At 43.5% G+C, this 23,351-nt stretch overlaps 1 protein-coding gene across 1 annotated transcript in view; it reads left to right on the top strand.

Moving 5' to 3' along the window:
• PAPPA2 (pappalysin 2) overlaps window positions 1-23,351 on the top strand; it is a 300,507-nt gene that overhangs the window by 125,631 nt on the left and 151,525 nt on the right. The window contains exons 4-8 of the mRNA XM_068538389.1: window positions 8,472-8,765; window positions 10,365-10,557; window positions 14,198-14,319; window positions 17,598-18,087; window positions 21,165-21,293. Coding sequence (XP_068394490.1) covers window positions 8,472-8,765; window positions 10,365-10,557; window positions 14,198-14,319; window positions 17,598-18,087; window positions 21,165-21,293 — 1,228 coding nt within the window. The remainder of the gene's footprint in view (window positions 1-8,471; window positions 8,766-10,364; window positions 10,558-14,197; window positions 14,320-17,597; window positions 18,088-21,164; window positions 21,294-23,351) is intronic.

The raw sequence follows: 23,351 nt of genomic DNA on the forward strand, positions 1-23,351 counted from the left end.
TTTTTCTTTATTCTGCTCTGCAGTAGTTATTTCCACTATTTTATCTTCCAGGTCACTTATCTGTTCTTCTGCCTCAGTTATTCTGCTATTGATCCCATCTAGAGTATTTTTAATTTCATTTATTGTGTTTTTCATCATTGCTTGGTTCCTCTTTAGTTCTTCTACGTCCTTGTTAAATGTTTCTTGCATTTTGTCTATTCTATTTCCAAGATTTTGGATCATCTTTACTATCATTATTCTGAATTCTTTTTCAGGTAGACTGCCTATTTCCTCTTCATTTGTTAGGTCTGGTGTGTTTTGACCCTGCTCCTTCACCTGCTGTGTGTTTTTTTGTCTTCTCATTTTGCTTATCTTACTGTGTTTGGGGTCTCCTTTTCGCAGGTGCAGGTTCGTAATTCCCATTGTTTTTGGTATCTGTCCCCAGTGGCTAATGTTGGTTCAGTGGGTTGTGTAGGCTTCCTGGTGGAGGGGACTAGTGCCTGTGTTCTGGTGGATGAGGTTGGATCTTGTCTTTCTGGTGGGCACGTCCACATCTGGTGGTGTGTTTTGTGGTGTCTGAGGCCTTATTATGTTTTTAGGCAGCCTCTCTGCTAATGGACGGGGCTGTGTTCCTGTCTTGCTAGTTGTTTGGCATAGGGTGTCCAGCAGTGTAGCTTGCTGGTCGTTGAGTGAAGCTGGGTCTTGATGTTGAGATGGAGACCTCTGAGAGATTTTTGCCGTTTGGTATTACGTGGAGCTGGGAGGTCTCTTGTGGACCAGTGTCCTGAAGTTGGCTCTCCCACCTCAGAGGCACAGCCCTGATGCCTGGCTGGAGCACCAAGAGCCTTTCATCCACACGGCTCAGAATAAAAGGGAGAAAAAAATAGAAAGAAAGAAAGAAAGAGGATAAAATAAAATAAAATAAAGCTATTATAATAAAAAATAAGAAAAAAATTATTAAGAATAAATGTATTCAGAAAATTTTTTTTTAATTTTTAAAAATAGATTTATTAATTTTTTTATAATAAAAATAAGAAAAAATTATTAAGAAAAAAATTTATTAAGAAAAAAATTTTTAATTTTTAAAATAAAAAATATGAAAAACTTATTAAAATTTTTTTTTTAATTTCTAAAAATAGAAAATAAGGAAAAAATTATTAAGAAAACATTTATTAGGAAAAAAAAATTTTTTAAGTAAAAAAAAAAAACGGACAGACCTACCCTAGGACTAATGGTGAAAGCAATGCTATACAGGCAAAATCTCACCCAGAAGCATACACATATATACTCACAAAAAAAAGGAAAAGGGGAAAAATTAATATATCCTGCTCCCAAAGTCCACCTCTTGAATTTGGGAAGATTCGTTGTCTATTCAGGTATTCAACAGATGCAGGCACCATCAAGTTGTTTGTGGAGCTTTAATCCGCTGCTTCTGAGGCTGGTGGGAGAGATTTCCCTTTCTCTTCTTTGTTCGTACGGCTCCCGGGGTTCAGCTTTGGATTTGGACCCGCCTCTGCGTGTAGGTCGCCTAAGGGCGTCTGTTCCCCGCCCAGACAGACCAGGGTTAAAGGAGCAGCTGCTTCGGGGGCTCTGGCTCACTCAGGATGGGGGGAGGGCGAGGTACGGAGGAGGCGGGGCAAGCCTGCGGCGTCAGAGGCGTCGTGACGTTGCACCAGCCTGAGGCGCGCCGTGCGTTCTCCCGTGGAAGTTGTCCCTGTGTCACGGGACCCTGGCAGTGGCGGGCTGCACCGGCTCCCGGGAGGGGCGGTGTGGAGAGTGACCTGTGCTCGCACACAGGCTTCTTGGTGGCAGCAGCAGCAGCCTTAGCGTCTCCTGCCCGTCTCTGGGGTCCGCGCTGATAACCGCGGCTCGCTCCCGCCTCTGGAGTTTGTTTAGGCGGCGCTCTGAATCCCCTCTCCTTGCACGCCGCGAAACAAAGAGGCAAGAAAAAGTCTCTTGCCTCTTCGGCAGCTGCAGACTTTTACCCGGTCTCCCTCCCAGCCAGCTGTGGTGTGCTAACCCCTTCAGGCTGTGTTCACACCGCCAGCCCCAGTCCTCTCCCTGCGATCCGACCGAAGCCCGAGCCTCGGCTCCCAGCCCCCGCCCGCCCCGGCGGGGGAGCAGACAAGCCTCTTGGGCTGCTGAGTGCTGCTCGGCGCTGAGCCTCTGTGCGGGAATCTCTCCGTTTTTCCCTCTGCGCCCCTGTTGCTGTGGGATCCGTGCTGATATCCGCGGTTCCCGCCCGTCTCTGGAGTTCGTTTAGGCGGCGCTCTGAATCCCCTCTCCTTGCGCTCCGCGAAACAAAGAGGCAAGAAAAAGTCTCTTGCCTCTTCCGCAGCTGCAAACTTTTTCCCGGACTCCCTCCCGGCTAGCACAGAAGCCCGAGCCTCAGCTCCCAGCCCCGCCCGCCGCGGCGGCTGAGCAGACAAGCCTCTCAGGCTGGTGAGTGCTACTCAGCACTGATCCTCCGTGCGGGAATCTCTCTGCTTTGTCCTCCGCACCCCTGTGGCTGCGCTCTCCTCCGTGGCTCCAAAGCTTCCCCCCTCTGCCACCCGCAGTCTCTGCCCATGAAGGGGCTTCCTAGTGTGTGGAAACCTTTCCTCCTTCACGGCTCCCTCCCACTGGTGCAGGTCCCGTCCCTATTCTTTTGTCTCTGTTATTTCTTTTTTCTTTTGCCCTACCCAAGTACGTGGGGATTTTCTTGCCTTTTGGGAGGTCTGACGTCTTCTGCCAGCGTTCAGTGGGTGTTCTGTAGGAGCAGTTCCACGTGTAGATGTAATTCTACTGTATCTGTGGGAAGGAAGGTGATCTCCGCGTCTTACTCTTCCGCCATCTTGCCCCCCCTGTTTTAATTTTATCCTTCCAGATGAGAAAAGACAAAAATGAACAGTGGTTTTGAGTGTAGGAAATGATAATTATAGTCTCTAAAACTGGAGAAGTAGGAAGGAAAAGGTTATTGACACTACATAAAAAGGGGTCTTGAACCTACCAGCAAGGTCTATGAAGAATTAAGCCTACTGTCCCATCCCTTAAGATTTCCTTTCCTCCCACAGTCACTAATTTCAGGCTACTGCAAATAATTTTTGAATGCCAATATGCTGTCTATGAAGAGAAAGGGCACTTGTCTATTTGCAACTCTGTCCAATTCATTTCTGTCTTCTGGGTGTCCCTGGGTCTTAAGATCAGAACATGGAAACAAAGTGTGAACAGCTTAGAGGCAAATCAGAGCTCCTTATGTGAGGGTATTTGTCTGCCTTGCCTGATGATGTCTGGTATCACTCTGTGAGATCTGCCCAGTTTGTGGTCAGACCCTAGCTTTCACTTTCTTGGTGAATGAAGATGGTTAGATGGGAGCCAGTGAGGGGTGGGAGCCAGTGAGGGGTGGGAGCAAATGAGTGTGTGTGGCCAGGCTGCATTATGTAATTATAATAATATTGACAGTAGTCTAATACACATTTTGAATTACTTTGTTCTGGAAAATAAGCTAAATGCTTATTTATCTGCATTACTATCAATACTTCAATTTTTATAACAACCCTTTGAGGTAGGAACTCTTGTTATTTCCATTGAACAGATCGGGAAATAGCCTTAGCACTTTTAAAGAATGCCCCCCTAAATAAAGATCAATACATTTCCAGTGAGAGTCCACAGCCAAAGAAATAGCCCTGGTCACTCCAAAGGCCACTTAGTGTGAGAGAGGCTTCTGTGCAATGGTGTAAGGAGTAACCACTTGTAACCTCTTGGAGTATGACCTGTGTTGTTGGTAACGAAAATGGAGGAAAGTGTGGGGCATAAGTACCCACTTCAGAAGATGATGCTGGTTTGCTTGAATATTAAAAATAGTCCTGGAAGGTAGCATTTTGTACTATCTTTTCCTGATTTCTATTAAGTTCCTCCTGGAAAAGTATTGCTCATTTCCCTGTGAGGGTAGGTTGAACCCAAGTGACAGAGAGGACAGGAAGGAGTTACCACTCTTGGGACTCGGTTTTTACTTATTATATATCATGTATTCTTCCTTCTTTTTTTAAAATTGAAATATGATTTACAATGTTGTGTTAGTTTCAGGTGTACAGCAAAGTGATACATATATATATATATATATATATATATATATATATATCACACTTTTTCAGATTCTTTTCCATTATAGGTTATTACAAGATACTGAATATAGTCCCCTGTGCTATACAGTAGGTCCCTATTGTTTACCTACTTTATATACAGTAGTGTGTATACGTTAAGCCCATACTCCTAATTTATCCCTCCCCCACGTTTACCCTTTGGTAACCATAAGTTTGTTTTCTATATCTGTGAGTCTATTTCTGTTTTGTAAATAAGTTCATTTGTATAATTTTTTTAGAGTCCACATATAAGTGATATCATATGAGAATTGTCTTTCTCTGTCTGACTTACTTCACTTAGTATGATAATCTCTAGGTTCATCCATGTTGCTGTAGATGGTATTATGTCATTCTTTTTTATGGCTGAGTAATATTCCATTGTGCGTATGTACCACATCTTCTTTATCCATTCATCTGTTGGTGGACATTTAGGTTGCTTCCATGTTTTGGCTATTGTAAAGAGTGCTGCTATGAACATTGGAGTACATGTATCTTTTCGAATTAGAGTTTTTATCTTTTTCTGGATACATGCCCAGGAGGGGGATTGCAGGATCATATGGTAGCTCTATTTTTAGCTTTTTAAGGAACCTCCATACTGTTCTCCATAGTGGCTGTACCAATTTACATTCCCACCAACAGTGTAGGATGGTTCCCTTTTCTCCACACCCTCTTCTTTTTCCTTCTTAATGAAAAGTTTTCACCTTCCTCTTTTTAAGTTTTGACCAACATTCCTCTTTAGATTTTGAGTCTTATGCCTCACTCAGACTTTGGCATGAGCATTTGGTTTGTGTGTGTGTGTGTGTGTGTGTGTGTTCTTTTCATCAAAATGTGAAAGAACTTTTATAAAGTAAACCATGAAGTAAGTTAATGTCTTTCTTCCCCATATGGGTGTATCAGTGTGTGTGTCTCTGAGTGCTTAAAACCCACTCCCCTAATAACTTAACCAGTTTGTTTTAGCTGGAATAAAGAGGGATTGAGAGCAGTGTGGGATGCCCATGCTCAGGAGAGAGGAAGGAGAGCACACACTTGCGGGAAGGGGGTGAGGATGAACAGGCAGTGAGTGTATCCCTTGACCATCTGTAGCAGATAGAGAGTAGATGTCTGCGGCTGCTCATTCCCAGCCTTTCCCCTTCTCCTCAGGCTACTGAGAGATGGGAGTCTGGGAACACAACTCACCAAGCCGAGGTGGTGACGGTCCATAACACAAACTTCTCCACATGGTTTTTATGATTGTCTCACTCCGTCCTGCATGCTAGCTCTCAGAGGCACAGGAGGAGAATAGGAAGGACTCTTAGCCATAAGCCCGTGTAGCCCCCTCACTTTACAGAAGAGACCTTGGGAAAGGTTAAAGAGCAGGGCCAGTGTCACACAGCTAGTCAGGGTCAGGACCACTTTTCAAAGTCCTTAAGTTCTAATCTATAACCTTGGTGTCTACTGGACAGAATTACTGTAAGAGATCCAGGGTCTTGACCTTTTTCCTTAACATAGGTTGGTGTACACAGCACTTACTCCTGAATGAGAGTATGCACTATTCTAATTATATAGTAGATAAGCTCATTACTAGGTGTTCCATACAGATGACTTGGGGCTAGAAGTATCATCTCTCTGGAATCAAAAATATAACTGTCAGTAAATGTGTTCAAAGGCTTATGCTTTTCATTAAAATTTAAGTGCCGTATGGTTAAATCTATATTCTCCTGCTTTGGGGATGTGTATTAAGGGTGCTGTGGATGAGAACTCTGGCCAATTGTCCTTGGCATGGAGGAGATTTGCTGGCAGGGCTGAGGATTTGCATGTTTATGCTTCTTCCTCCTCTTATAAATAACCAGGTTTATTGAAAAGAGACTGTGAATATTTTTAGATTTGGAAAAATCTCATTTGGACTTGAGGCAGAGACTTCTAGAGGTTGATAAGAAGCCTACTATTATCATGACCATGCTCGTATCCACTTTGAGTGCCCCAAGGCCACACTCCCAGCCTATGTCTTTGACACATGCTACTTTTGCTAGCCCTTCTTCCTGGAACCTTATTTCTGTTCAGCTCTAGTTCCTTTCTCTGCGGCTAGAGGAGATCCCAAGAGAACTTGTCTTGGACTTACCATAGGATGAGGAGGTATTTGACATTTGCTCAGGGGCAAGAATATGGATAGAAAATAACTATTGATTGGGAAGCTTTTTGGTCTTTGGTAGTATTTCATGCATTGCGCTCCGAGTAATTCAGTATTCCATATGTCAAAAAGTATTCTACCCCAAACAGGTTCTGTGTTCAAATAAATTTGGGGCACAAAGGATTAAACAAAATTGCTGCAGGACTTTTCAGAACCTTTAACAAAACAGTTCTCAGGTACAATGTGAATCTTCCAGAGGACGTATGGCATGCTACCTTTCTTTCCTCAAGCATATTTAACCACTGATACTACTTTTTTTTGCAAAGAATCACCCAGGACCAGAGTTTATGAACACAATTTGGGAAAAACTACTCAGCGTAGATACTCAAAACTTATAGGCAAGTTGTAGCCTTTCAAAGTTTGATTCTGGCAAATTGGCATAGGCAATTTGGAGAGAACAAAAACGTGTTCTGTTAGAATCCTCATTGATGTGAAGGTCGATATCGCTGTTAGAGAACCGAGAGCATAATGGTGTATAACTTTGATGATAATTATTACTGAAACTGGATATGTAAACATGAAGCGGAAGGCATCTTGAAAGATGGAAATATTTCATTTTACCAGTTTTATTCAAATGCTGGACACCCTGGATGTTTTTGAAATAGATCTGTTTTCAAACTAATTTTTACCTATAGATTGACATAATAATGATGCACAAATGTATAAAATTATACAGAATATATTTTTATAAAAGGAAAAAATAATAATGTTGAATGTTTACTGGAAGTAATAGAAATGATAAAGAAGGGAGATGAGGTCTAGCTTTGTTTTAGATATGAAAGTAGACAATATATCTCAGGACAAGTCTAAGCATGGCTTGGTTAATGTCAGCATGTCTGAGTAGACTAGAAGAAACTAGAACTTGGATTTAGAAACTGCCCTTTGCAATATGGTAGTCACTAAAAAGGCAGATTGAGCTGCCCATTACAGAAACCAATGGGTGTGGCACCAGATACCCTGGTGACTGTATCCTGCCCATAAAACCATGTATGTAGTTGTCTATAGGGTTGTCTATAGGTATAGAGTTCAGGAATGGGACATACTGAATATGATCTGGCAAAAGAACGGCAGGGCTATTCTTCTGGGGGGTCCGCTATACTCAGCAGACTATTGATACAGGGAGGACTTAGGTAGGAGGAATGAAGCAAGTCTGGGGAACTGGGATTGGATCTGGGACACAAGGGCAGGATCAGCCTGGAAATATAGCTAGGGTGACTCTGGATCCCAGAGGGTTGATCCAGAGCTGTTGACATTCCCTCTTCCAGGTCCTGGAGGTGAAGATGGGTCTGATCCTAACAATGTTTAGGGGTGAAGAAGGAAAGTCTTCCATGGGGAGAGGAGAGAAGCAGGGATTGGGAACTAGACAGATAGAAGTTGGGATTCTCAGAGATCCTTAGCCTTTTCTTTTGTAATATACAGTGATACCACTAGGTCTTTCATCTAAGGCCAGATTGGATGCAATGGATGGAACTCTTCTCTGAAACACCTCCCTTGGTGTTCTCAGGGAGATTTGGGAGGAATGAGAGTGGAGCAAATTCCTATAGTGCCCATGACATTCGGAATTTCATGGTAGTTCAGTTGGACTTGTCTTTTGTCTCAGTGGTTGTTAGCTCCTTGAGATTAGGGGTCATAAAATCAGAAGCATCATGTACAACTGTCATTTACTAAACTCCTTCAATGTGCCAAATGCTTTAAAAAAGGAGTGCTCTCATCTCCACTTTACAGACAACAAAACTGAGCTTCTAGAAGGTCAGATAGCTGTTCAAGTCCTCAGAGAATCCCATGTGCTTTCGCTTAGACCAATGGCTCTCAACCAGAAGTTTTAAAAAATACTGAGGCATGCACCCCATCCTCAACCATTTGGATTCATTTCACTGGGGCTGGCATTTGGACATCTGTATTTTTCAACAGGTGATTTTAATGCACAGCCAGGGCTGAGAATCCTGGCCCTCTATCATGTCACCTTGTCTGTATTGTTATCCCTGGCATTTAATACAGCACTCACCCAAGACAGAGGTTAAAGACATGTTTATTGATTGGTTCAGAAGGTATATGTGGCCAGAGGGAAGACCAGGGACTGAATGCCACTAGAAGTTATGAAGCACCCCCTTAGAGGCTGGAATTGAACATTCAGTGTTTATCAGAAGACAGAGGGTGGCTATTCATTACATGCTTAGAGATGTTTTGCAAACCTTCCATTACAGGTGGTGTTGTCCTCAACCCAGCCTATTATGGCATGCCTGGCCACACCAACATCATGATCCATGAGGTGGGGCATGTCCTGGGACTCTACCATGTCTTCAAAGGGGTCAGTGAAAGAGAATCCTGTGACGACCCCTGCAGGGAGACGGTGCCGTCCATGGATACAGGAGACCTCTGTGCCGACACTGCCCCCACTCCCAAGAGTAAGCTGTGCCAGGACCCAGAGCCTATCAATGACACCTGTGGCTTCACCCACTTCCCAGGGGCTCCATTCAGCAACTACATGAGTTATACAGGTATCACAACAGTCCTGATGTCTTTGTTTTTTATTAAGATTACATGGGAGCCTTTTGGGGCCGGGAGGGTGGAGGTATGGGAATTAGAGAGGATTATCAAGCAGTCATTCATGCCAGAGAGTTGAAGTGTATTTGTCGTGGCATATTCTCTTTTTTTTTTTTTTTTCTCATGTCTTTGAAGAACTTAAATATTGAAATATTAAGGGTCTCATTGACTAGATTCTCCTCCACTAAAAATTAAAAGATAAGCATATTTCTATCTCAGTTAAAAAGAGGGGAAAAGCCAAAAGCTCTCTTGAGAGCCCTTTGACCTCTAGAACTTGGTTATTTTGCTTCTTCCCCGTATTCGTAGGGATTTACTCTGAAGGAGAGTCCAAAGGTGATGGAGAAAGAGGTTTCTGGTTCAAAGTGGCTCTTTGTACTATTTTTGAAGTTGGTCAAGAAGATGGCCCTGGTTAATTTTAAGCTCAGAGTTCCTTTTTCTGTTGTGTCATTTTTTAAAGTATCAGATTCTCTTCTTCCAACACTAGACAAGGGCTGATTCTTAGCTTGCCTACAGAAAATGGTGCTGTTTCATTTAAAAAATGGTACTTTCTTGGTCCTGGTTTTGTTGTCTTGGATTATGCTTCTACTTTGTCCTTTCACTAATGGACTTAAATGTATCCCTAAAATTAAGGACTGATGTGATTTGATGACTTATTCCAGTGGTGAAGGAAGAAAGTAATTTTTCTATAACATCCAGGGGCTTGTTGGTGATAAGTTCTAGATAACTATCCAAAAAAAAGAAAGAAAGAAAAGATAACTGACAGATGCTCACCATGCCTTTGCAGGGAAGAAAAAATGCTGAGCTGGTCCTGTCAGTGACCCATCAGTATATTCCTATCTAAGTCTCATCTTGGTGCATGATTCAGGTACATCAAATTCATAAGGACCAGTATCCTTGCCTCTCCCAACAAGCACACAGTGGCCCTTGCCAGGGCAGAGAGACCAGACAATGGGGTGTGGAGGGCAGAGCTATTTAGGCACCACCTTTGAAATGGACAGAGGAAACATCTAAGAAGCAGAAGGGAGTGTTTCACTGGTGGGCCTTCATGGAAGAAGGCCTGGAAGCTAAGATAACTCCTTTTCTAACCCTATGAAAAGTGTACCTAATAGGAAATTTTACCAGCTCTAAAAGGAAGTTGAGGATCACCATTCCCAGTCCTGCTGCCTGCTTGACTTTTTGGCTTTCTCTCCTCTTGAGCATCTCTATGAATGCTCACTTACCTGGGCCAAAGTCACTGGGCATAAAGCAGGTGTCTGAAACTCCACACATGTTCACGAATTAAAAGGCCATATGCTGAAACACTGCCATCTTGTGGTTTCCTGATTAAGCAATGTGAGCTCAGAGCAACCCTGTACCCCTGGGCGTGAGTCTCACTCTGGCCAACATCAAGGTAAACATCAAGCCCAACTTACTTTAGAGATAAGCCAGTGCTCTTCTCTGCCTTCTCTTTCCCACTTCCAGCCTAGATATTTCCTGGCAAAATCTATCCCTACCTTGGTGGACATTGCAGGTTAAAACCTCCATCTCTCTTGTTCCCTTTTTTGTCTCTGCAGATGACGACTGCACTGACAGCTTCACCCCTAACCAAGTGGCCCGAATGCACTGCTATTTGGACCTTGTATATCAGCAATGGAGTCAAAGCCGAAAGCCCACCCCCATTCCCATCCCACCCATGGTCATCGGGCAGACCCCCCTGTCCCTCACTATCCACTGGCTGCCTCCAATTAGTGGAGTTGTGTATGACAGGTGAGAGAGGCACTGGTATCTTTCTCTGTGGCATTTCTTGTGAACAAGGGGAAGGATGTGAAGTTGGGGGAACCCCAGTTTGGAACTATAAATATGCACCGTTACTCAGGGCTGCCTCCGCCACCCTGCTCAGTACTCATCTCCTGAGCAGAGCTCATGGGGCTCTCACGTCAGCCAATGGTGCACCATATGTGCCCACTCCTTGGCGAGGGGCATCCGGATGCTTCCTGATATCATATCTGGTGGGCTTCTAGGAGCTGCGAAGAGGTTGACAAATGTGATTAAAAATGACCTGACAAAACTGAGATGGCATTTGCCACCTGTCCAGGTCAGCTGTTCCTCCTTGGTGTAAGGGTGGAGCAGGGGCTTGCTACTTGCACAGTGGTGTCTGGAAGAAGGGAAGTAAGGTATGTTCCTCCAGGCAGTTCTGGGGGTGAGTGGGTGGCCGGCGACTCAAGCTGTGCATCAGGGGCTTAACTGGCTCGTGTGGGCATTTCTAATGCCTCCTCTGTGTCCTGTTGTACCCCGTGCCTGCCCCACGCCTACCCCACTTATGGCTACTATCTTGCGGAATTGTCATTATCTGTTCATTTTCCTATCTGCTCCACTACTCAGCTGGCAATTCCTTGGGGTCAGGACTATTTTTTTGTCTCTTTGTCTCTTGGCCTGCCACAATAAGCAGCTAATTCATGTTTATTGAAGAGAATCATTACACCTAAACTTGGTTTTTATTCATCCTTTGCATATTGGTGTATAATGAATACCAGGAAAATTTTTGTGGAAAAGAGAGAAGGTAGGAAAAGGATGACATCTGACAGCTGGTGGGAGGATGGGGGAATGTGGTTTAACTGAAAAGGGCCAGAACCCCATCCACGACCTGCTCTCCGTTTTCAAAACCTACCACTGTGGGCTCTTCGGTCCTTCTATGTGTGAGGCACTGTGCGAGGTATTTTACCTGCAATTGTCTTACTTAGTCCTTGCAGTGAGCCCAATCCCTGCTATATAAGTGAGGAATCCGAGGCATAGAGAAGCACACGGTGGCTAGCCCAGGACACTACAGCTGGATAGAGCTGAATTGGGGGTATCCCCTGGAATTTCAGAAATGGAGGACATGGAATAGATTGTTTCTTTGAATTTAGAGCTTTCCCCTTTAGCAGGTGGAGGGTCCCTCATCTGTGTGTCACGCTTCCCTTCTGGGTGTCAGATCCCAACTAGGGAACTGAATGTCCCTGAAGCACGTTTGTGTGTACTCCAGCTTTGCTGAAAGCCTGGGAGAGAGGACAGGGAGAGACAGGGATGGGAGGAAGCAGGTGAACCATTTTTCAAAGTGGCTCTCCCGGCCTTCTGGGATCTTGGAACCTGTCCTTGACACCTGGTGTACACTTAATGCGTGACATGACTTAGACCCCACAATCCTATAAAGCAGTTTTGATTGTCATCGGCACCCAAGCTCTCATGGGTTCCCTCTGTGAGTCAACATATATCTCTGTGATGTGTGTAAGAATCCTCTTCCTGCACGTGTGACCTCGTGCAGCTTGGGTTGCTCTGGCTGAACAATAGGTCCTCTGTGGGCATGTGCAGACCCGTGTTTTACATCAGTTTATGTAACACATGTAAACAATTTAATCTTTCAATTCTCTCTCTGGTACAAACGTTACGATAAAGCAGACATCAGTGCTGGCTTGCTGTGAGGCTGTTGGCAGAAAAGGCTGCAGTTGGCTTCCTTTTCTCAGCGAGGTGGGCTACAGCGCTGAGGCCTCCTGACACGTGCGTCGGGGAAACTCACGTCACATACCCAGCGATTTGTGTCACACTCGGAGTTATGTTTACTCCTCCCCAGTAGGTATTTGGAATCCTTATGTCAGAGAGGAGCCCAACCACGCACTAAGCAGCGGCCCCGGAAGAGCCAAGTGCATCAGGGAAATGTGGTTTGGAGTTGCGTCCGCAACAGAAGTGAGCGCTGACTGCAGTCGGGGGTTGGAGTTAACGACACCTTTTGGTTGCCAAAGTACTGGACACTTGATGGTGTTTGGGAACTTGCTCAGAGGAATTAAGAAACTTGTTGCGGCTTCAGGCAATTTACTTCATCCCTCTGAGCCTGAGTGTCCTCGTTTGTAAACAGGGTTCTTACAGGGATTAGAAATAATTTATGAAAAGCACCTAGTGGAACGATGCCAGGTATATACGGTGCTTAATAAATGGGAGCTGGTAGCATACTTATTACCCTTATTTAACAATACCGGTTTTCCATTATGTTGCAAGATTTTACTTTTCTCCCTCTACTTGTTGAGAGACCTTGATTTGATGCCTCCGTTTGCAGATGGATCGTTCACAATTGGACTTCCACAACCTATTAAGTATAAAATAAGCTACAAGGATATATTGTACCTCACAGGGAATATAGCCAATATCTCATAATAGCTGTAAATGGAGTATAACCTTTAAAAATGAATTGCTGTATTGTATACATATAACTTTTATAATATTGTACAGCCACGATACTTCAATAAATTAAAAAAAAAAGATTCTGAGTATCAGAGACAGGCCTCATCAAGTGATTTCCCCTTGTTATTCAGCTATTGTTATTACCTCTTCAAGATACGGTGCTTGAAGAGCTCTTCATAGGTGTATTTTAATAGTCTCAAGGATGCGCATAGAACAAGCTCTCACAGAGGGACTGCTGAGGCCAGTCTGTGTCCTAACTGCTGGGCATAGAAAAAGAGAGCTTGGTCTGGATCTGCTCACAGGCAAAGGAGGAGGAATGGGAATGGGGATTCTCAACACCACAGATCAGTGCCCTACAATGGGAGCCAGAATGGACGGTGGGTGCCCAGAAGAGAGAGTGCTGGCCATCCAGAGGAGTCAGGCTAAGTGCCACTGCAAAGGTTACATTTGCATGGGTCTTGAAGGATGAGTAGGAGCTTGCTAAACAGAGAAGCTTAGAAAGCTTATTTAGCCAGAGAGAGAACAGCAGGTTTCACGGAGCTGTGTGAAGGGTATGATGTATTTGTGAAAAGGTGATTAGTTATTGTGATGGGAACATAAATGAAATTCATGAAGAGACTGAAGTAGGTAAGGCTGGAGCTATCCTCTGAAGGACCCTGAATCATGGTAAGGAATTTAGATGTATCCCTATAGGCAATGGAGAACCAAGGAACGTTACATTTCATATGACTTTTATTTTATGTGTGTGATTAAAAGTAGAGAGTTAAAACATAAGAGCACATATAACTAATAAGTTTACTGTGAAAATTGTTGCCTGTTTCAGTTGGGGGAATGCAAGGAGGCTTTGGATGACTTATTGAGAGTCAGTGTATAAGTCGTTTTATGCTGAAAGATTCAGATTGTAATTATTTTGTGTTGACTGGATAGAAGACCTCTTTCATCTCCACAGGCCTCCTTTATGACTTAGTTAAATTCTTCTGCTTCATAACCTTGAGATTTTCATGTCACTATGAATTTTGCAAAGATGAGGTCTATACAAGAAGGAAATGAGTTGAGAAATAGTTGTGTTCTCAGTTACCCACTAAGGCCTCACTGCCCATTGCCACCCCCATGCCCCAAAGGTCTTGTGAATTTCGTTATCCCAGTTCATCTGATCTATTCTCCCCATCTCCACCCCCACCCATTGTTTTCCCAGGGTCCCGGGCAGCGTGTGTGGTGCCTGCACTGAAGATGGGACATTCCGTCAGTACGTGCACACGGCTTCCTCCCGGCGCGTGTGTGACTCCTCGGGTTACTGGACCCCAGAGGAGGCTGTGGGTAAAGGACCATGACTTTTTCATTTACACCTTGGTGGCCAAGGTGGACATGGGGGGTGGAGGTAAAGGGTGGAGCGGTGGCATGGTGAGAAGAAGGTAGTGTGCCTGTGTGCGTGCATGTGTGTGCGTGTGTGTGTGTGTGTGATGTGCTGGAAATCTCCAGGGGTCTGGGAATGACTCTGCCTGGTGCCTTTGTGTGGATATCCTATGTGCGCTTAACGTGCCAGTGGCTGTGGTGAAGCAGAGGGAAGCATAGAGGACAGAGGGACGGAGAACTCAGGGGGCGACTTCAGGAGGAGCTAGCTCAGGCATGTCGTATTACATGTGCCTATCAGCCCATGGAGCACCTTTGCCACGTGACAACGTAAGCTGATCTCATCCTCCCCTCTATCAGGAGGCTAATAGAGAACACGTTGCAGGGAACACTCATGCACACTGACTGAGCCAGTTTGGGCGCGGTGGGGTGGACTAGGTGTTCCAAACTGATCGTTCTCCTCTATGCTATTTTATGAGTCTATTAATCACTGGTACTCGTTGTGCTTTGGATGTTCTAGGAGGGGGAAAATGTTTTTAGCTGTCCCCTTTCCTGTCCCACCCCCAACTTCTCAGTTACATATTCGCTCACCTACCTATAACAGTGCCTCTACGGCAAAGTAGAGCATGAATGCTACCCCAATTCAAGTCCAAAAATGCTACTGACATGAGTTTTAGCACCTTCTGATGAATGGCTTGACTTCTCCTACCGTCACCGTCTTCAGTGTTTACCTAGTCATCACCTTTCTCTTTTTCTTATATATATATATATATTTTTTTTTTTTCATTTTTTCATTATTCTTTTATTGTGCACCTAGTATGGTATTGTTCTAGGGACTCAGGATACAGACAATCCCCTGCTCCCAGGAAGCAGGGAGGAGACCCAAAATTTGTAAATGAATGAATAAATAAATACAAAATAATTACGTAGCAGTAACTACTATAAAGGAATAAAGCAGCATTGGAGAGTGACTACAAGCTGGTCATGGAAGCCCTCTCTGGGCAGATATTTGACCAGTTTTTCTTATATTTTTTAAGAGCCTAAAAATGACTCAGTAAGACCTGTTGGACAGGGTCCTATTTGAATTAGTTTGTAGTCTTGACTCTGATAAGAAAAAAAAGGAGAACATTGGTCTAAGAGTCTACAGCATCCCCTTGGGCTCCCAGTTACTCAAATGACAGGAGCCTTGAGGAGGAATCTGGGGGGAGACAGTTGACTTGATTGATCATATAGAACTTTTTTCAAATGATTTTTCAGGGAAGGATGGAAGGTGACTATAAAATTTACATTGGCACTGAGTAGGACTCATTTAGAGATTGGCATTTCATTAAAGGCCATTTTTGTGGCAAACAGTTTGTTCTGTGCTAGTGTTTTAATGCCCATTTGACTCTCTGGCCCTGTACTTTTTTTCTTTTTAATTCTTGGAAAAATTTAAAGTTATCTGGTAGAGGTGAAAGGAATTAGACGTTCTGGGTTCTAACTCTTGTACTGTGTCTCCAGGCATACCAAATCAACTTTTAGGGCCTCCACTTCATCTCTTTATATGACATCATAATAAAAACTTTCTGACAGACAGTGCTGCTATTGAGTTGGCTTCCAAGGGCCTTTACTCTGCTAGTATTGGGGGATGCCTGTTGGAAAATACTGAGAGGAAATACTGGTATTCCTTTGCTTTGAACAGGTGAAGAATCAAGTCATATTTTAAATGTATAAAACGAAAGGAATTGATTCCCCAGCAGAGCACACACAAACACATATATTTACAGATATGATCAAAATGTATTTAATGACACTTAATGGACACTTATTGACCACCAACTACATTCTGAATGCTATGAGGAATAGAAAATTGAACCAGACATATTCCCTGCTTAATATCATCTTCTTGGAGAGAACTTCCCTGTCTCCCTGATCTAAAATAGCCCCCAACCTCACACCATTATTCTCTAGTCCTTTATCCTCCTTAATTTTTCTTCAGAGATGACATTATTATACTTGATGCCTCTTTATTTATTGTTGTACCTATCACCCTATGGTAAGATATATGTGGTCAAGAATTTTGTCTCTCTTGTTCACTGCTCCATCTCTGATACCTAGATTTGTGCTAGGTGTGAAAGAGGTACACAGTCAATTTTTATTGAATTAATGAATGAATGGATTCATGATACAGGGAAGAAACAATAGGGATCATAAGATGTAACACACACACACGTTTGAACTTATTTCCTCTGGGCTTTGGAACATTATTTTCCAAATCCTGAAGGGCTAAGTCATTCTATTTTTGCAAATGTAGTTTGCAAATATTTCTAAGGAACACTGTATAGATCTTCTACACTAATCTAGTAAGGCAGGGGTTAAATAGTGCTTATTTTATAAATGAGGAAATTGAGGCTTAGATAGACTGGCCACAGTCACACAGCTAATGCACAGCACCAATTACAGCCTAACTACTGCATCCTAATTTAGCAGTTTTCTTTCAATTCCCCTCATGTTATAGGAGAAACCACCTTGTATAGATTATTTCCACAGAGCTGACTTTATATGTTTGCGATATTTGATTTTTCAACGTTACATTTTTACTTGGCTACTGAATCTCCTTTTTTTTCCACTCAAGAAAAGTGTTTCTATTTCCTGCCCGCAGTTTCCTCTGTGTAGTGCTCTACTGGCTTACATATATTTGAACTAAAAGGGAAGTTTCAATGTATGGTTTTAAAGTTTGGCTAACAGTCCATTGGAAGGATTGCTAAGGTATGATCTTAGGGTATCAAAGAAGTTTTGTGAAAAGCCTAGTTAAACATTGTAGCAACAGCCTGAAACAAACATTGGCCTGATTAGTAAATAAAACAGGGCTTCAGAAGCATTAATTTATCATAAATTATTAGTAAACTAAGTACAAATAATTCTCTTCTACTCAAGGATTCTTTGAGGACATGACTTACCTTACCTGTATCAGTCTCATGTTTCCACCTAGGCTCTGGGTCACTCCATTCTGAATGCCATGCTGGATTTCTCTTGTTAAAGGGCACCAGGAAGTGGTGATTTGGAGCATAGTACTTTTGAATTGTTACGCCTCTGTCTTCAGTAATACTTAAGATCTAACCTACTAAGCTGACCAGCTTCTCTAAGAATGTGCTCAAAGTTCTCTTCTGCTTCATTCTTTTTTCTGGCCCTTGATAGGGGCGACTCATTTTCAGATTTTTAATGGTGATTCCTGATGCGTCTGTCTTTCTGCTCATCTCCCTCAGGGCCTCCAGACGTGGATCAACCTTGTGAGCCAAGCTTGCAGGCCTGGAGTCCTGAGCTCCACCTGTACCACATGAACATGACGGTCCCCTGCCCTGCAGAAGGCTGTAGCCTGGAGCTGCTCTTCCAGCACCCAGTCCAAGCTGACACTCTCACCCTATGGGTCACCTACCTCTCCATGGACTCCTCCCAGGCGCTTTTTGACACAGAGATCTTGCTGGAACACCAGGAGTCCGTGCACCTAGGCCCCTTAGACACTTTCTGTGACACCCCACTCACTATCAAACTGCACGTTGATGGGAAAGTCTCGGGGGTGAAAGTCTACACCTTTGATGAGCGGATGGAGATTGATGCAGCTCTCCTGACTTCTCAGCCCCACAGTCCCTTGTGTTCTGGCTGCAGGCCCGTGAGGTACCAGGTCCTCCGTGAGCCCCCATTTGCCAGTGGCTTGCCCATGGTGGTGACACATCCTCACAGGAAATTCACAGACGTGTGAGTTGGGCAGTAGGGCTTTCTAAACCATGGGGCTTCCTGAGGCTTTGGGAGTGGGTTTGGCTTCCTTTTTCTCCATTTTTTAATATTCTGATATGCCCTTATTTGGAGAAATGTTCAGACTCTCAGAGGGGGTTTTATTCTAAAGTGGCGTCTCTGAAATGAGCAAAAGTATTTCCCAGAAGGGGCAAGCAGGTGTTCTGACTGATGATGCCATCTTTACGATTATGGAAAAAAGAGGTTAGTATTTGATATGTTTCAGTTGGACTGAAAATATTAATTGCCATAAGTAAGTTGATCAGAGTCAGATACTCCTATCTGGTAACACAATTTGATTTTTGATCCTTGCTGTAACTTTTAAATAATCTGCCACAGCTCCTATACCATTCAAAGGTTATAGTCACCTCTTCTACAGCTAAGCAGAGAAGCCGAGGGTCCTGCAGACACTATACTCTACTCTCATGACTCATTCATTTTTCTTTATTCCCTCTCTCCCTCCATCCCTCTCTCCCTCTCTCTTTCCTTCTTTTCCAACACTCCTCTTTCTCTTTCTTCTGTTCTTTCTACATTTAGTGAGTTCTTAAGTGCTCCTGGCACTGTGTGCTCAGTGGTGGGGACACAGACTAAGATAAGATCATTGGCTTAAAAGAGTTCAATGTCTATAGAGTAGGAGGCTGGTATCTCTAAAGGCAAATTTTCCTCGCCTCATAATTTTCCTCAGAGGCTGCCCTGAGGGCAGAACTCAGGGTAAAACAAAAGTTTTATCAAAGGTGCTATACTGGTTAGTTTTTGCTGCATTAGAAATCATCACAAAACATAGTGGGTTAAAACAACAAATACTATTTCTCATGGTTCTATGGGTTGGCTGTGTGTACTCACCTGGACCGGCTTGGCCAGGGCTAGGTGGCCCCAGGCAACCTCATGCACGCATTGGAGGCTCAGCTAAGACACTGGCACGGCTGGAAGGATGAAGTTCTCTTTCCCTATTGTCTCTCCTTCACTAGGAGGCTTTGCCTGGGCTTGTTCTCATGCTGGTGGAAGGCTTTCCAGAAGCAGGGATGGCAAGTCCCCAAACACTCACATTTTTCAAGCCTCTGCTTACATTACTCATGATATCGTTCCACTAGCCAAAGCAGGTCACGGTCAATTCCAGATTCTGCGGGTGGCAAAATCAATTCTATTTCTTGATGAGAGAAACAGTAAAGTCACATCACAGAAGGGCATGCATCTGGGATGGGAAGAATTTATGGCCATTTTTCAGTCTGCCACAGCTACAAAAGAGTAGAGAAAAATGTTCACCTTGAATTTTACTACATTTTTCCTCTCATATTAGCTCTATGAATTAGAACGAGAAGACAGTGAAATGGTCAAAAAGCTCATGCAAAAAAGGAAGATAGATCATGGGATGGATTTGAAAAGAAAAAAATATATTTTGGGGGGGGTTTCTTTAGTAAGGCAATTAAAATGATATTTGTTATCTAACTTAATATACACACGTGCATGTGCGCGCGCACACACACACACACACACACAGGTACACACAACCTTTAAGGTCAATAATATCCCATTTTATAGATGAGAGAACTAAGACTTAACTTTAATTGGGTTGAACAGAGCTCGTAAGTGGCAAGCTCAAGATTAAAATCCAGTTTTCTGACTGAGTCTCATTTTGGTTCCCTTTCCTTAGTAACACATTACTTTTTACAGACTCAGCTCATTGAAGGTCGGGGCTACCTGCTGCAGAGTTTTCTCCCCAAGAAGCGTAAACATATCCTGACGCTTCCTTCCAGTCCTTTCCCAGCCACAGAGCAGTATAAGACTTTTATGCATGGCTGGATGAGAAGTCAGACAGAAACCACCCTGAGAAAGGGAAGCCATCAGAATTGATTAGGATATAAAACTGGTTTTGCTTTTGAAATATCTGGCCTTCTGATGAAGAGTGCTTCCCTACAGAAAGCTAATTTGGAAATTTATATCCTTCATAATTATGTGTCTTTCCTATTAAAATAACTAAAAGCCAGTACAGAGGTGTTTAAAGGTGTTTTTGAAACCCCACGACATTTCCTGTTTGCTGGTTGCAGCATCAAGCGAAAGAGTAGAGGCTTTGTGGTTGAGTCAAAGAGTGTGTTAAAGAAGAGAGGGTCTTGGCAGGAGAGCTGTGGGCACCACTTACGGCAGTCCCAACAGCCCTTTGAGATCCTGTTCTCCTAGGTCACTCCCATCCTAGCTTGACTTTAGTGGTACTTTTCCAATTAGGGCAGGCACTGGACAAAAATTAAGTTGAGGGCAGAATTTGTCTTTGGAACCAGCAACCTCCCTCTTGAGTCCCTTCTCCCTTGCAAATGTTCAGTCTCTCACGTTCTCCGCTTGATCAGTGCACTTGGGCTCTAGATAGAATCAGATAAACTCCTTCCATCTCTGGTGTCAATTGATAAAACTCCATTCCTGGTTCATATGTATTTTGGAGGTTTGGAGGTGGGGAGTCATTTAATGCATTTCCAGTTGTGGAATTTCTTGCATCCACACAATGATGATGGAAGTTGTTCTCACCTCCTTCTAGGAGAGAGTGGCTTTTCCTCGTAAGCATTCTGCCTCCTCAAGACAAGAATTCTCTTGAGAGACAAGAAAACTCTGATTCACAGACCCAAGAAGGGCCTTGCTGAGACCAAACTCTGAAACTTTCATCTTCAGTTTCTATGACTACTTGAATGATACAGAAGACTAGGTTTTCAATAGTTGGTGGTTTTCTGTGTGTGTATATGTAACATGGTAAAGATACACTCGAAATACCGTCCTCCTAGATTGCATAGGATTGTTAGTTCAGTTTTAATTCAGCAAGCATTTGTTGTACATTCACTATGTGGAATGTCCTGGGAATACAGAACTGAATATGGTTTCAAACATTCTGCTGTTCTGTAAGACTATATGCCCTGATCTTTGTTTCAAACAATGTGGCGTACGTTTAACATTTATATTCCCTGTAATATTTATTTTAAACTCCTGCAAACCATCTGAAAAGGACCCAGGGTATGCCCCACTTCCTGGATGTGGTGGTCACAGCCCATTGGTTTCCACAGGGAGGTCACACCTGGGCAGATGTATCGGTACCAAGTTCAAGCTGCAGCTGGAGCAGAACTGGGAGAAGCTTCGCCTCCTCTGAGCCACATCCATGGAGCTCCTTACTGTGGAGACGGGAAGGTTGCAAGGTGAGGACATACTGTGTGCCTGGTATTGTGTGAGGGAGGATGCCCTGCCCTGCTTGGACAAGGAAGGTTAGCCTCAAGTTTCAGCTTGATTGGTTTGGGAAATGTAAGGGGCAGGGCACTATGTGATTCAAGTATTAAACAAAATCTAGGACCTAGTAGATATCTTGAGTGGTCAATCACATCTCTACGTAGTTAAGGATGGGCCCACTTTTATTTAGAGCTCACCCCAGTCATAGATATTGGAGTTGATTCTGTGGGGACCCTCTTCAGGTTTCAGAGAACAACTGCTGGGCAGTGATTCAGGGCAGGAGTTCATGGTGGAGAAGGTTACTTGCCAAATGATGCTGAAGGAGGATGTGAGGATAGCTTTTGGATCAGCTGCCTGTCTTATACTACTAATGACCTGTGTGACCTGAGGAAAATCAGTATAGCTTTCTGAGGTTCACTTGCTTATTTGATCCCTGGAAGACCTGATTGTAATGTAATTTCCAGCTATTCCATAAAATCACCAAGGTAAAAATGGAATCACTTCTTTGATTTCTTAACATGCCATATTCATTTTTCTGTTACCCTTTAGTGACATCAATCTAGAGGACTAATTCATTCTGGTTTGCCTGGGACTTGCCGGAATTTAGCACTGAATACTTCCATGTCCCAGTGATCACCCTATATTAACCTGTTCTGAATGCTTATCTAACCTAATATGTTACTTATATAAAGCTGCTGACAGTAGGAGATTGGAAGGCTAGGCACTGTGATTTGTCTTAGATTCTGCATCCTAATAAGATGACTTGTTTTTAATTTCCCAGATCAAGGGAAAGTACCTTACACCTTTTTCTTGGCCACACTGCACGGTTCGTGGGATCTTAGTTCCCCAACCAGGGATTGAACTAGGGCCCATGGCAATGAAAGCACCGAGTCTTAACCATTGGACCGCCAGGGAGTTCCCAGTATCTTATATCTTGAAGACCTAATAGAAAGCAATCTATAGCCTTTCTTGGGGGTTCATCCCATTGTTTAGTAATTACTAAATATTGTTTATCTTTTCAATCTTCTAAGATTCCTAAGCTTTACTGTAAGTCTACTCCTTTTCATAGAAATATAAACACCAAATGTTCGCAGACCTCAGAACTATATCAAGTGACTGAGGTCACTTTAATACCCAAACCTTGCTAGTTTGCTGCCACCTTCTGCCTTACTCAGTCTCAGCTTGCCCCTCCTCCTCCTCCATCTCAATTAAATATCTCCCTGGGGATGCCTCACATATGCACAGAACAAATCTGGCTGTTGTTGATGTTCTCCCTGGCTGCCGCCTTTTAAGTCTGCTCCCCACTAGTTAAGGTGTCTGCAGGACTAGATTACCATTACTACCCAGACAGAGTCCTCCTTGAACAAAATACTTGGCTTTGTGTCATAGCATCTCCTACAGCAGTCCTCCGATGGAGTTTCTGATGCCCCATGGTGCCACATCTGCCTGCGGAGCTGGGGCAGAAAGAGGCAAGGGCCCTCTTCCTAATCTGATATTACACATTCTAGCCTGGGCTTTGCAACAGCTTCACCTGTAGCAACACCTGCTTGGCTACTGGGCCTCACAAGGCTCTTTATCAAAATGTTCCTTTAAACTCTGCCTGTATTCCCTCTCTGTAAACAGTCATACTTAGTTCTGCCATCCAACGAGAAGATACCTCTGAATTGCAGCTTTGTCTCAGCTAGAGGCACTCCATTACACATAAAGCAGGAAGGAGCTGTACAAATCATTTAATCCACTGTTTAAAACGCAGAACGTGTAGATTCATTCTAAGGGAATCACAGATCCCCAAGAAGTCATCCTCAGATTCTAGTTTAATAAGTTTTTATTAGAAGCTAAAAGTTGTCACTTTGGATATCACTTGTCAGTAAGAAAATGGATAGAAAACAAAACCACACGCAGATGGGCAGGTTTCCTCCTCACTAGATCAGCTAACTACTTTTAGGATTCCCCTCATTATGAGGTTGATAGGTCTTTTCTAGTGTAAGATCATCTTCCAGAAACACTGGCAGGACCCCTGATGGATCTAC

The sequence above is a fragment of the Eschrichtius robustus genome, chromosome 3 (assembly GCF_028021215.1).
Source record: "Eschrichtius robustus isolate mEscRob2 chromosome 3, mEscRob2.pri, whole genome shotgun sequence".
In the NCBI taxonomy this organism is placed as follows: Eukaryota; Metazoa; Chordata; class Mammalia; order Artiodactyla; family Eschrichtiidae; genus Eschrichtius; species Eschrichtius robustus.